We start from the raw sequence: 14712 nt of genomic DNA on the forward strand, positions 1-14712 counted from the left end.
AATGCTCTCTTCTTTCCTAATATAACAAATGCATATCTAACTTTATAAATTTCAAATAAAGTAGAAAATATCTGAATTCTATAACCAAACACCACTTATTTAAGTTCATAATTTTTTACGAAATTACCCCTAGAACAAAAGAGTTAAATATCTACCTATAACTAAAAAGGTGCAAAATAGAGAACACAAAGTATAGGGAAAATCCCACTCTGAATAATCAACTATAGAGCCAAAATTTTCACTTAAAAATTCAAAATATAAAAACTCAAACATAGTAAGAATTCAAAAAACTTCAATATCTAATATATATAAAAAAAAATAATTTTAACATTATAAAAATAATTTGATTTATCATTAAAAGCTGAACTCCCTCGGTTCTACGTGGGTCCGCGCTTGGGCATGAGTTCAATAATAGATGAATGCATGATGTATTGTATTTGTGCTTAATCGAATTGGACCATTCAAATTTCATCAATAATGCCAATTGACGTAAACAGAAGTTAGATTTGAGCATGAATGTGGGTCCCACTTAGGTTTGACCAGAGACCAAACGTAACCATGGTTAAATGAACAAATTAATATCAGCTTAGTAAATAAATGAAAACCACACGTGTGGGGAGTTGGGGATGGCAAAATTTCGTCAGAATAAAAACAGAGCAAAACAGAGAGAAGAACCCTACGGCCTGTTGGGTATGTCCCTCTGTTTTCTCTCCGTATAAGACCCAGCAAATTCCCAAACAAAAGTGAAAGAGAATTTGCAGACTCTCTTTCAGTTTTAGCTTTTTCTATATCTATTTATATATATATATAACAAACATTTACTGATACCCAATTCACTGCTACCCGATAAAAGAAGAAAAAACAGAGTCAAGAAAACATGCCTGGAAGTTTAGACCCTTTGGATGTTGGTGTTCAGATTCCATACCATTTTCGTTGTCCAATCTCCTTAGAGCTTATGCAAGATCCGGTCACCGTCTGTACCGGTCAAACTTACGACCGCCAAAGCATTGAGTCCTGGGTGGCCACCGGAAATACTACTTGTCCGGTAACAAGGGCGCCGCTCAGTGATTTCACTCTTATTCCAAATCATACTCTTCGCCGCCTTATACAGGAGTGGTGTGTTGCGAACCGGGCTTTCGGAGTTGAGCGGATTCCGACGCCGAAACAACCAGCTGATCCGTCGTTGGTCCGGTCGTTGCTGAATCAGGCGGCGGCTCAGTCGAATCATATGAATTCTAGGGTTGCGGCGTTGAGGAGACTCAGAGGACTAGCTCGTGACTCGGATAAGAACCGGTCTGTAATTTCGGCGAACAACGCACGGGAAATACTTCTGGCGATTGTATTCTCCCGTATGGATTCGGACTCATCGGAGTTGAATCACGAGTCGCTCGCGATTCTATCCATGTTTCCGCTCTCTGAACCGGAATGCGTTTTTGTCGCTTCCGATCCGGAACGAGTTAGTTACCTGGTTGCTATGCTTTTTCATCCTTCTATCGATGTCCGAGTCAACTCAGCTGCTTTGATTGAGATTGTAGTCGCCGGAATGAGATCCCCGGAGCTCCGTGCTCAAATCAGCAATGCGGATGACGTCTTCGAAGGAATCGTCGGAATTTTGAATTATCCGTTGGCGTATCCGAGAGCGTTGAAAGTCGGAATCAAGGCGTTATTTGCTTTATGCCTAGTAAAGCAACACCGACAAAGAGCGGTGACCGCCGGAGCGGTGGAAGCGCTAATCGATAGGCTACAGGATTTCGAGAAATGCGATGCGGAAAGAGCACTCGCCACAATCGAACTCCTCTCCAGAATTCCATCAGGATGCGCAGCGTTAGCATCTCACGCGCTAACGGTGCCTCTCCTGGTGAAAATTATCCTGAAGATATCGGAGCGTGCGACGGAATACGCCGCCGGAGCACTGCTATCGCTTTGCTCAGCGTCGGAACAAGCTCAGAAAGAGGCGGTCGCCGCCGGCGTGTTGATTCAGCTGCTGCTGTTAGTTCAAAGCGATTGTACAGAACGTGCGAAGCGAAAAGCACAAATGCTTTTGAAGCAGCTTCGCGATTGTTGGCCGGAGGACTCCATCGCCAATTCAGATGATTTTGCCTGCAGCGACGTCGTTCCGTTTTGACGATTCACCATTCTTACCACTCTTTTACCAAAAAATCTCCCCCAATTTTTTGTAATTCGAGGTTAAAAAAAAAGGCAAAGGAAAAAAGCCAGGTGTCTAAATTTGGTAAATAGAGCATTATTCCATGTATGTAATTTTTGTACGTAAGATAACCATTTTTTTTGGGCTGGAAATTTGTTTTTCTTTTTTCCTTTTCCAATTTAAAACATACTCTTTTAGAGTAATTAATGAACTCTTAATCTATGGTTTCTTCTTATCAAGATAGGATATTATGTAGGAAAAATTATTGAAATATACGTTTTATATATATATTTTTTAATATTTTTAAAAATCTCTAAAATCCTTTATTTTGTTTCTAATTCTAAATTATTTTATAATATATTCAAGCTAGTTTTAAATATATTTGAGTTAGTTTTGAATATATTCGAACTATATATTATGTAGTTGCACTAACAAAATTCAACAACAGTAACATATCAGCGAAATTCTACAAATATAGTTTGAAATTATTTCAGAAGAATCTTTGACTCATGAGCAAATATAATTCAAAACATTATTTATTTTTTTGTTGTAATGTTTGATGAGTTGTAATGTGAGGTGTAGCAAAGCATGTGTGACACTAATTGGAAAGGGATAGTTCAACTTTCTTTTGACCGAAGACTAACTTCATTAAACAAGATGTGCGTGCATGCAAATAATTAATAATTAAGAAATAAATAAATAATAATTATATTGGGTCCTATAAAAACACCTTAAGTACGAGGAGTTATTGGGCTGGATCGGACCTTCTTTACTGCATAGCCCGGCCCACTTGTTACTATACTTGAGTCAACAGACGGTGACATTTTTAACTTTGGTCTACTAACAATAGTTGAAGATATTATAATGATACCGAGTGGACAAGAGAATTAAATTGTTTTACATATATAGGGATGACAATGAGACGCAGCGAGGTTGGTTCTAGGATCACATATGCATAAATTTATGAAGATTTTAAAATTCGTACTGTTCCATTAATATCTCTATTTATGTAAAAGAGATTATAAACGTGTTTCATTGAGAAGAGTGATGTGTACACAGACCTTATTATTATTTTATGCGAATAAAATATTTTAGATAGACCCGCAATTCAAGTAATTCGTAGCATGGTAAAGTATGGAGGTAATGTAATGGAGTGTGACAGATGAATTGGAATCACATGGGGTTTTGGAGTTTTGTGGTTCAAGTGACAAATTAGTGGTCACATGCACAACCATTTTCTCTTCTACTTTTTTTCTTCTTTTTGCCAATTGTATAGAGATGGACAACATACAAATCTAGATCGTCTTTAGATGTGCACCACACTTCATGCTCTCACTACAACGCAAAGTATATTTTGGTGTACCACTCAGATATGTGTGATACAAATATAATTTCTTATTCTTAATTAGAGGTTTTAGAATAAAAAAGAAACTTTTAGTATCGAGTGTTTCTATTTCTAATTGATCTTACATGATGCTAATTTAAATTAATCAAAATTCCATATCAGATATCAAAAACTAGATAGGTAAAAAAAACGAAAAGCTATGAGTGCAAAAAGATATCACTCTAGCATGTGATTGATATATACACCCTCTTTAAAATGTTGTTCTTATACAAGGAGTTGACCTTTTGTTTTACGACAATTTTATCAAACCTTTTACAAACTTTTGACTATATAGAGTTTGAAGTTGTTAATAAATATTTAAATTTTTAGTAGGTGATATGTTGAAAATAATTTCTTTACCCCAAAGCTCAAAGTAAGGGATAACATTTGGTATGTTGTTGTAGTTATTCTAAATATTTGGGATTATAGTTCCAACAATTAAACAAATTGGTGCCTAATTAAGTCACATTGAAATTATATGAATTGGACCTTTTTATTCAAAACTCTGATATTCTTTATGGACAGAATGAGTACTATTTTGTACAGAGAATCCTGAAAGCTACTACTACATTATTTTCTAAAATAAAACTTCCACACTAAAGACTAAAGAGAAAGCCACAAACTTGAAAAGGCCCAAAATGTGCCTTATGGGGCTTCATTATACGTGGAAAGAAATAGGGAAAACAAGAAGGGAAAAATTGCGCGACTAGGCAAATATATACTATTGAATTATTTATTTATAATTTTAGTTTAAACTAATTATCATTCATCATTACAATTTAATTCGAGTTGTTGTGGATCCACGTTCTAATTGGTATAACACGCATAAACTAACATATTTTGCCCATTTCTACCTTTATACAAAATACTGTTTTTCTCTCATCTTTTATAATCCACTGATACGATTTATCTCCTTAATTCTCTCAACGACAATCAAATTTGAAATTTCAAAGTTTTCGTTTGGTTTTTCGGTTACCTTTATAAATACATACAAATCATGCTTGAACATCTCCTTTCAATAGAATTATTTGAGGTATTCAATTGAGTTTTTTTTCTAAAAAAATTCCATTTGTATATTAAGATGCTATAAGTTTTGCATGATTTTAATTCAATAAATAGGAACAAAAAAAGAGAGGAACAAGGAAGATAGTTCAAGCGAGTTGCTGACAAAAAGAAAGATGATTCAAATGAGTTAAAGAGAAATAGAAAGTAAAGGAAATTGTATCTACCAACACTGAGTCAAAAACATTTGAAGATGAGAATGATGAATATGGGTTAATGGACCAAGATGATGATGAAGAAATCGAGGCATTTGTATATTTTTTATGGTTTGTACTTCTATCAATATCTTTCACATGATGTTGTATATGATTCTATGGATATTGCGTATCAATATTTATTGCGGCTTTTATACTTATTAGACTTTTTTTTATATATTTTAACAATTATATACAATTATTTCTTTTGTATTTGTATATTATCAACAAATATACGATCCAACCGTTATTTGTATAATTTCAGAATTTGTATACATTTATTCGTTTGAATATACGATGTATCTGTTAATGATATTTATATACGTTTGATTAGTATATTTATCAGGTAATTTTTTGACTTCGTTCTTTTTTTAGTAGAAGTCATATTTAGTACGAAAATCTAATCAAATAAAATAATCATGATTTGCGGGATTTATTTCCGTTGTAATAATCGAAATTACTGCCTCACTAATTAAGTTAAGAATCCAATTTGTATTAAAAAATTATTATTCAACGAGATATATAAATAAAGCAACTCACAACTACTGAAACTATAGCTACACTATATAACAAGACAATCTATAGCTAAGAGAACTCATTATATTTCAATTCTTAGCTATTTATGAAATTTCTTCTAATTAAATGATTTTATCATTGAATCGCCACCGGCAGGGGTAGGGAGGAGACCATTGTAAGCTTAAAATGTAACTTATTGGCTATGGCACTTATTTTCATGCTCTACCAAGGAAATCATTTTCTAATTTGTAAGAAAATTATTTATATATAGACAAAATTTTAAAATAAAATATGAAAAAATTGACCTAAATAAAAGTTGATATATGAACTCTCTCTGCAAGTGCTAATTGTTGTAGAAGCTGAAATGAAAGTAGGGACAGTAAATAATTAAGTACCTTGGTTTTTTNTTTTTTTTTTTTTTTTTTGGGTTTTCTCTATCCTCTTTAGAAAAGTTGAAGTAATATGATATTTTTAATCTCTAATGGCATGTTTGATAGGAGTTAAAATAAGTGATTATACGGAGTGGGAGTCGAGAATCATGCACGGCTGAAGAATATTAGGGGTCTAAAATCAAATTAAACTTTATAATAATATGCCTTAAATTTTAAGAAAATTCATAATTGTAAATATGATTTATGTTTTATATCTCGACATATTTAAATTCTAAGAAGTAAAACAAAAGTACTCCTATGAGTTAAAATTATTAAAATTATTGTAAAATTTCATTTGTTTTTTTTAATTTTATAAAAAGGATAGTTGAGACTGGAGAGTTAGGAAAATAGAGGATTTTTGAAATTGATAGCTTGACAACATAGTAAAATTTTATTATTTCAATTTATTTGGTGTAATGTGTGAGAACTTCAGAAGAATGTAAAAGAAATAAAATTTAAATTTATTTATCTCTTGAATTTAGAGAATGGATCGGACAACTAATTAGTAAAAGAGTAAATTTTAAGTTTAGCAAAGGGGAAAAGAAAAGAAGAATATAAACATAAGTTTTATTACAGAAAGAAAAAAAAAAGAAAAAAATATTAGAATGTAAATTAACCATACGGTTAAATAATTCTTTTTTTACAGTTAATATTATGTACTTTCCCCCCCTAAATATTTATTATAAAGGAATATTAATAGAGCAACTTTCACATATAGCAAACACAAAAATCATATTTGTATGCTATAGCTATAGTTTGCATAATTGTACTCCATAACAAACATAAATATGTATATTTCGCTATACATATACAAATGAAAGCTATGGTTGTTTCGCTATACATATATACAAAAGAAGCAATTGTATAATATGTTTCGGCATATATATATACAGAAGAATCAATTGTATAATCTATTTTGTATAAAGCGAGAAAGAGAGAAAGACAAAAAAAAACTGGGAAGGGGAAGATCGTATTTGTATAATCATAAGTGTATAGGACAAAAATATATGCATTTGTATTTGTATATACAATTTTCTCTCGCTTTATACAAACTCAAACGCAATGCATACATTTGTGTTTGTATAAAGTGAGAGAGGCGAGAGATCTGGAGAGTGGCGAGAAAGATCTAGGAGAGGGGAGACAGGGGGACGAAAATATATGTATATATACAATTTTCTCTCGCTTTATACAAACACAAACACATTTTATACATTTGTGTTTGTGTAAAAGCGAGCGAGGCGAGCGAAACTGGCAGCGCAACACGAGAGTGGCGAGCGAGATTCCACCAGGGAGAGAGACGAAAATAGCAACAGTTTACTTTGGGGTACAATTAAATCAAACTGTATTTATAGCATTTAATTTGAATTAATAGTTTGCTATTATATATAATTTTCCCATATTAATATAGCATTAATGTATTATTAATAACAAAAAAATAGAGTCTTAAAATTATGGGGGGTGTAAAGCCATTGCTTATAATTAAATGACTTTACAATCATTAATGTAATTTATGCCATTTGTTTTTTCACGTTTCCACCGCGAAACAATTTTTCTCATTTGTAAGGAATATATTTTAATAGAGACAATATTCTTAAAACCGAACATGAATTTTTTTAAAAAACATTCATCCATACCAAACACACACTTAAAGCAAGCACATAAACATATGTAAAACCAAGATGTTTCCTATTTACAAATATCATTGGAATAAACTTAATGGGACCAAATTCCATAGTTTTCATTCCTCCGATATGGAGACAGACGTTCATCCTCCACTGGATAAAATGCAAATGAAAAATAAAATAGTCTTTACGATCACAACTGTTCATCCTCTATTGAATAAACTATAAAAGTAAATAAAACAGCCTTTGCGGCCACAGTCGTTCATCCTCTATCGAATGAACTATAAAAGTAAATAAAACAGCTTTTACGGAAACAATTGTTCATCTTCTACCGGATGAACTAGAAAAGTAAACATGCCTATACGGCGACAACCGTTCATCCTCCACTGAATGAACTTCAAAAGTAAATATGATATTGATCATTTAGGGGTTGTCATTAACATTATCTCATTTGCAGCTTGCTTGTACATGTCTTCCACGGTGAATGCTCCCGAGAATTGAGCTACCCCACTTCCACCTTTAGCCTGAATATACAACAAATATGTTTTTAGAATCAAACAATAATAACAACAATAATAATATAATCAGTAAATATGTACATATGTTTATCTATATGATCTTGTAAAAGTAGAAAGACTATTTCTGTTAAACACTTGACTCAGGTAAAACAATTTAAATAATTTCTAAACATAATCTATGACTAAACTATACGTAGTAGCAAATAGAGAATTTCAACCTCAGGGTGAGACTAGGTGGGAGGAGGCATTTCTAAAAAAAAGATAGATATGTACTCTTTTTTTTTACTTTCATTTCATGTGAAGATAAATGTTCAGTTAGACGCGAAACTTATAAAAGAAAAAATAACTATATGTTTCTCAAACACCCAATTCAAAAGAATTTCTCAACGCCTGTCATTCTTTAATTTCCTGATCAATCAAACAAAGACACGTAAAATAAATAAAAAAGTGTGCTAACTAAAACCCTAGTTCACAATGTTCAAAATGACCAATATATTACTTTGAAGAAAATAAAAGGACTTACATGAGCTTGGATCATGAACATGCTTCTGAATTGATCAGATGAAATTTGAGCAGACACAATGTCAATCTTATGTTTCTCCAAAACATAACAAATGATGGTAAATAACCCTGGCTTCTTAGGACAACACACACTAATATGTGCATCCTCACCACAAACATTTAGTATCACATTTGGTGAACTCCATGTCATGAAACCTGTTGGAATAAGGGGACTAGCACCATGAGTTGTTGGTGTAATGGTTGTTGAATTGTTGGTTGATCCTTGATCACCCACATATTTCTCCCAACTATTACCAACTTTCTGTGAACTCATCAACTTTATGCTATATTCTTCTAGCCTTTCTAGCTTTTGACTTTCAAGTTTTTTGAAAGTATTCTGCAGTTTTTGAATGTGGTTCACTGCTTTATCAACTATTGTAGACTGATCAGCCTGCATACACAAAAAATATGAAATTAATTTAATTTCTACTTCAAAGGCGAAGTCAAAATTTTCACTAATTAAGGGGAAGTAAGTCAAGGGAATACCATATATACTATATATCTATTGAGTTAATTAGTTTCAAGTAATTTATTAGTGTCTAAAAAAAATCATTTAGTAAGTACAAGTTACAAAAAAAGGTTATAATTTGGAATTGTTAATTTTTAAATCATGTTTATTACGCATCCAAGTTTCAAAGATCTATATTTATACGGTTTAAGAAAATATTTTTTTTTGATAAATTTAGAATGTAATTAGAATAATGTTGAAAACTTCATATTCTTATGCTAGAAGATAAGAAACAAAGAAATTTATGGAGTTTTTTTTTATAACTATATATGAGAAAAAATCGGAAGTTCTATATTGTTTTATTCTTCCCCTTTTTGGTAAACAAAACGCATCTTATTATTCTTTTTTGGAATTAACAGGTAGATATGTACAAATTAGTAATAAGAGAAATGTGTATATCACCAAATAAATTTATTCCAATTGAGTCAAGTGTCTATTAGAAATAGTCTCTCTAACTCACAAAAGTAGGGATCTGCCTACATCTTATTATTTTCAAATCTCACTTGTGAAATTACATAGGACTTGTTATTGTATTAATAATCAACCATATATATATATATATATATATGACGTTACATTTTCACATAGAATCATGTCTCCTTTAGTAAGCTTTCTAAAAAGAGAATCATGCCTCCTTTAGTAAGCTTCCTAAAAAGATTCTCCTAAAATTTATTTGCTCAATTTAGAAAGTTGGAAATATAGAACAATCACATATGAAAATTAAAGGGTGATGTAATTGCCAAAAAGAACCAAACAAAGAAGCAATTTTTAAATCATTTTACAAGTTTCTATTTGATCTAAAATAACATGTTCATTTTTTGAATAATTTTCGATGAGTTGATTATGCTTATTAATTAAGGTTGCGGAAGACAATAAAAGGAAAATAACAAAAAAAAATTGTTTCAGATAATCATAAAATTTATTGAATTATATCTCTTTTGATCGATAAGAAATTGGATAATAAAAAATAAGATATGTCATTTAAAGAACTTTTTACCTTAGCAGAGAGGTTAGGAACCAAAGCATGAAGAGTCTCGAATAGGGTTCGCATCTTCTTTCTTGTTTCTCTCTCCGTCCATATGTGTATCTCATGCTCTGATGCCCTTCTAACTTCGGCTCCATCAACACCAGAATTTGGTTCAGCAATTCCCTTACCATTCTTTTTTCGGTTGGGTGGACTTCTCTTTTTGTCAACATCAACACTCACTTCAACCACCTCATTAATAATTGTTAACGGCTGACAAGTATCAGACCTAGTCGGATCTAGCAACTTGTTACCTTCAAACGTCTCTCCACTCCCAACTTGATGGTCATTCACGTCTAGGTATGACCAGACATCAGCATACAAATCATGATCATTCTCGCCGCCTTCATTCATTTTTTTCTTTTTCAGGTGATATGATACTACAACCTAAGTTACGCCTATTTATAGAACTTTTTTCTTGTAGGGAGCAAAGTGTAAAAAGGAGAAATGAGAGATTGAATATGATAAATATTGACTATGGAAAGAATATTGAGAAAGGTGGCAAAAAGAAAAAAAATAAAAAATTAAAAAGTAGAGATAAAAAAGGATGATTCATTTGTAATGAATAAAAAAAACAAAATACAATCATAAGCCAAAATGCCGGCTTCAAAACAAAAAAGGTCGCTAAAGTACTTTTGTTACAGATTTTGTTCTCACTGAATTGGGTCCCAATTCACATTTACCACTACTAAAAAAAATTAATTAAAATTAATTACTTTAATTACAAATACTAAATTACAAACTTAATCAAGTTATTATTCTCATCTTTACAAACGGCCTAAGTTTTTTTTTTCAATTAAAATAATAATTATTATTATAATGATTGTATATATAATTACTTAAGATTTTTTTTTAAAATGCAAATCTTAATTCTTAAGTTATATGAATTAGGTGTGTCTGAGTTGTAGTCTTATAATATAAGAGATTACATGACTAGCGTTAATGAGACTTTAATAATAGCTTATTCACGTGATTATTAATGTTAATGAAATTTCATTAATAGATTTTAATAATGCGATTTTATGCATCTTCTTACTCATTTATTTAAGTTAACCACACTAGAATGAATAATTAAGCAAGTGTGTTTTCGTCAATAAAAGTTTCTATCATGCCATATCCGTTTCATATAAAAGAAAAAGATTATCATTTTATTTGATCTTCTGGCCAGGATGTTAAAATGCCTCTTAATACTAATCATGACTTTCCGTTTATTAGGAGAAAAAAAAGTAATTAGTTAGGATATTAATTCCTTGCTAATCCTCCATTAGTTTGTAGCTAGCAAGTTTTTTTGATAATTCATTAATAAATGGTATAATCGACAAACTTTTATTATTTATTGATAATTAAAATTGTTTATTGTTATTTTCGTTAATTATGACAATTAGGAGTATCAAAATGTAGGGCGGTGTATTGATTGGTTTGGTTTAGTTTTGAAATTTATCAGTTCGACTTATTGTTAGTTTGTAGACATGCTAAATCGTTGCAGAACCATTAAGATATTGACCTATCGATTATTGATTTATCGGTTTAACCGTTAAGATTTGATACAAAAAACGCATTGAAATCACTTAGAAACAAGGTGACAAATCAAATAAACCATGCACATGAGTTGGCAGACTGTATCTTGCTCAAAAGCAAAGACACTCACATTTTAGAATAACTGAGAGTTTGAAACAATTAAAAATAAAAGTATGAGACTAAACTCTAAGTCAACGACTTTGATGATATACGAATGGTATGAAAATAATTATTTAATTTACTATGGGTTATCAATTATCCGTTAAGAAAAAACTCAATCCGTTAAGAAACAATAACCCAATAATAAACAAATCAAAAACCTTAACCGAAACTACTAAATCAATAACCCATTATCAATAAACTAATAACTTTTTTTCGGTTTGAATTATCGATTTCGATTCGATTTTGAACAACGCTCTAATCAAATAGATGGATTAAAATAATTTTGGGCATATTAAATTGAATTGAGTTAATAAATAGACGAGTCAAGCTACTTGGATTGAAATGGACTAAAATCGGTGTCATAGTGAAATCCACCAACTTCTTACTAAGTATTAAATTCTTTATTTGAGTATCTAATAAAATTTTTTTTATTTAATAATCATTTATAATATATCAATATCACAACAACAAATAAAAAATTAGACAAGATTTCTCATGGACCAATTTAGACGGCATAATATTCAACTTTAAAATAAGTCAAATTAAACATATTAAAATAAATTTAATTAAATAAAATAAAGGAATCATTAATTCGTTAAAATCTGATCAAATTAGACCGATCCTAATTTTAAAAGCTAATTTTATCCCGTCCCTAAATTAAATCTCTCTATACCTATTTATATATATTTTTTTATAGGTAGGACCATTATCTTGTGACTAATGCTGACTGTTTCATTATTATTATTATCAACACATAAACACGAGCATTACGTATTAAGACAATCATTTCAAATACTACACTTGTCGAATTTAATTGGTGAAGACCCATTTTTTATTTGTGGGTGGGTCGATAGGTTCGGGTGTAAGATATGAATTTATTTTATTTGGGAGAATTTAGTTATGTAATTTTATACAAGAAAGTAATTCTAAGTTGAATACAAAATTAAATAATTTTACTATTTAGTTGCTTTCTTCTCTTTAATTCTTTTCATATACCTTTTATACTTACTGAAAAAATATACTAGTAATATAGAAACACGTAGGAGATATATTTGTTTTTACGTATTTGGGCAAATTACAAAAATCACATACTTTTAAGGCAAAATTACAATCGTTAAGAAAGATACATTACATTTGATACATGATACACTAATCTGGTGCGCGAGATATAATAATATAAGCGTTGATACATTAATCTGATGCGCGAAAATAAGGGATTTCAAAAATTTGTAAAACTTATAGGGGATAATGGTAATAAGTAAACTAAAAGGTGGGATTTCTGTAATTTTTTCTATTTTGTATTTAATATTTTTCTACACAATTAAAATAATATATAAATCAATATATAAAATTTATAAACACCGAATAATATAAATCATGTTTAAAATATTGAAATTTGTCATTATTTTATGCGGAAGTAATATTTTGATAAAAAATATCTCAAATTTAAAAGAGTGCAAAGACTCATTTCTTTATCTTTTTCACTTCCTGATCTTATTTGAGTTCCAGCATTTTTCTTGAAATTCTAGTATAATATTCTGTAATTTAACTACAAAAAGTTCGAATTCCATAATAATATAATTGAATTCACATATATTTTTAAAAAAATCGAGCATACAATGGTGGAATCTGCATAATAGAATTGGAAAATTCAAGGTATTCAAGTGAGTTTTTTCTGAAAAAAATCCATTTGTATATTAATATGCTATAAGTTTTGCATGATTTTAATTCAATAAATAGGAACAAAAAGAGAGAGGAACAAGGAAGATAGTTCAAGCGAGTTGCTGACCAAAAGAAAGATGATTCAAATGAGTTAGAAAGAAACAAAAAGTAAAAGAAATTGCATCTATCAACACTGAGTCAAAAACATCTGAAGATCAATATGGGTTAATGGACCAAGATGATGATGAAAAAATCGAGACATTTGTATATTTTTTGTGATTTGTACTTCTATCAATATCTTTCACATTCTGATTTATATGATTCTATGGATTTTGCGTATCAATATTTATTGTGGCTTTTATACTTTTTAGATCTTATTTGTATATTTTTAACAATTATATACAATTACTTCTTTTGTATTTGTATAGGGAAAAGTTACAAATACCCCCCTAGACTATGATTGAAATCTCAGACACATACCTTAACTTACTAAGGTCCTATTACCCCCCTAAACCCATTTTTTTTGTAATTTTGTACACCTTTTTGACTAACATGGCATCCAAATATCTCCCACGCGCCTCAATTGTGTGAAGTCACGGAGTGTGCCACGTAATCTAAAAGGTGCACAAAAATATTTTTAAAATGAATTCAGGAGGGTAATAGGACCTTAGTTAGTTAAGGTGTGTCTCTGAGATTTCGGTCATAGTATAGGGGGGTACTTGTGTCTTATCCCCATTTGTATATTATCAACAAATATATGTCTCAACCATTATTTGTATAATTTCAGAATTTGTATACATTTATTCATCTGTATATATGATGTTACATTTGTTAATGATATTTATATACCTTTGAGTTGTATATTTATCAGGTAATTTTTTGACATCGTTCTTTGTTTAACAGAAGTCATATTTAGTATGAAATTCTAATCAGATAAAATAATCATGATTTGCGGGATTTCTTTTCGTTGTAATAATCGAAATTACGGCCTCATTAATTATGTTAAGAGTTCAATTTGTATTAAAAAAATAATTTTCAACGAGTTATACAATAAATAAACTATGTCACAATTATTGAAACAATAGCTACATTATATAATTAGACAAACTATAGCTAAGAAAACTCATTATATTTCAATTATTAGCTATTTATGAAATTTCCTCCAATTAAATGATTTTACCATTGAATCGGCACCGGCGGGGGTGGGAGGAGACCATTGTAAGCTTAAAATGTAACTTATCGGCTATGGCACTTATTTTCAAGCTCTACTAAGGAAATCATTTTCTAATTTGTAAGAAAATTATTTATATACAGACAAAATTTTAAAATAAAATATGAAAAAATAGAAAATAAAAGTTGATATATGAACTCTCTGCAAGTGCTAAATGTTGTAGAAGCTGAAAT

General features: G+C 30.3%; 1 protein-coding gene and 1 pseudogene across 1 annotated transcript; one reads left to right on the forward strand and one right to left on the reverse strand.

Moving 5' to 3' along the window:
* The first annotated feature begins 627 nt into the window (after nucleotides 1-627).
* Nucleotides 628-2126, forward strand: LOC125842988 (U-box domain-containing protein 26-like). Its single transcript, XM_049522251.1, has one exon. The coding sequence runs from the start codon at nucleotides 878-880 to the stop codon at nucleotides 2123-2125; it is 1248 nt and encodes a 415-aa protein (XP_049378208.1). The 5' UTR covers nucleotides 628-877; the 3' UTR covers nucleotide 2126.
* Nucleotides 2127-7581: 5455 nt separating this feature from the next.
* Nucleotides 7582-10555, reverse strand: LOC125853458 (transcription factor bHLH95-like; annotated as a pseudogene).
* Between the last annotated feature and the right edge of the window lie 4157 nt (nucleotides 10556-14712).

The sequence above is a fragment of the Solanum stenotomum genome, chromosome 1 (genome assembly GCF_019186545.1).
Source record: "Solanum stenotomum isolate F172 chromosome 1, ASM1918654v1, whole genome shotgun sequence".
Lineage (NCBI taxonomy): Eukaryota > Viridiplantae > Streptophyta > Magnoliopsida > Solanales > Solanaceae > Solanum > Solanum stenotomum.

Coding starts and splice junctions, on each gene's coding strand:
- LOC125842988 (XM_049522251.1), top strand. CDS start 878: ATGCCTGGAAGTTTAGACCCTTTGGATGTTGGTGTTCAGATTCCATAC.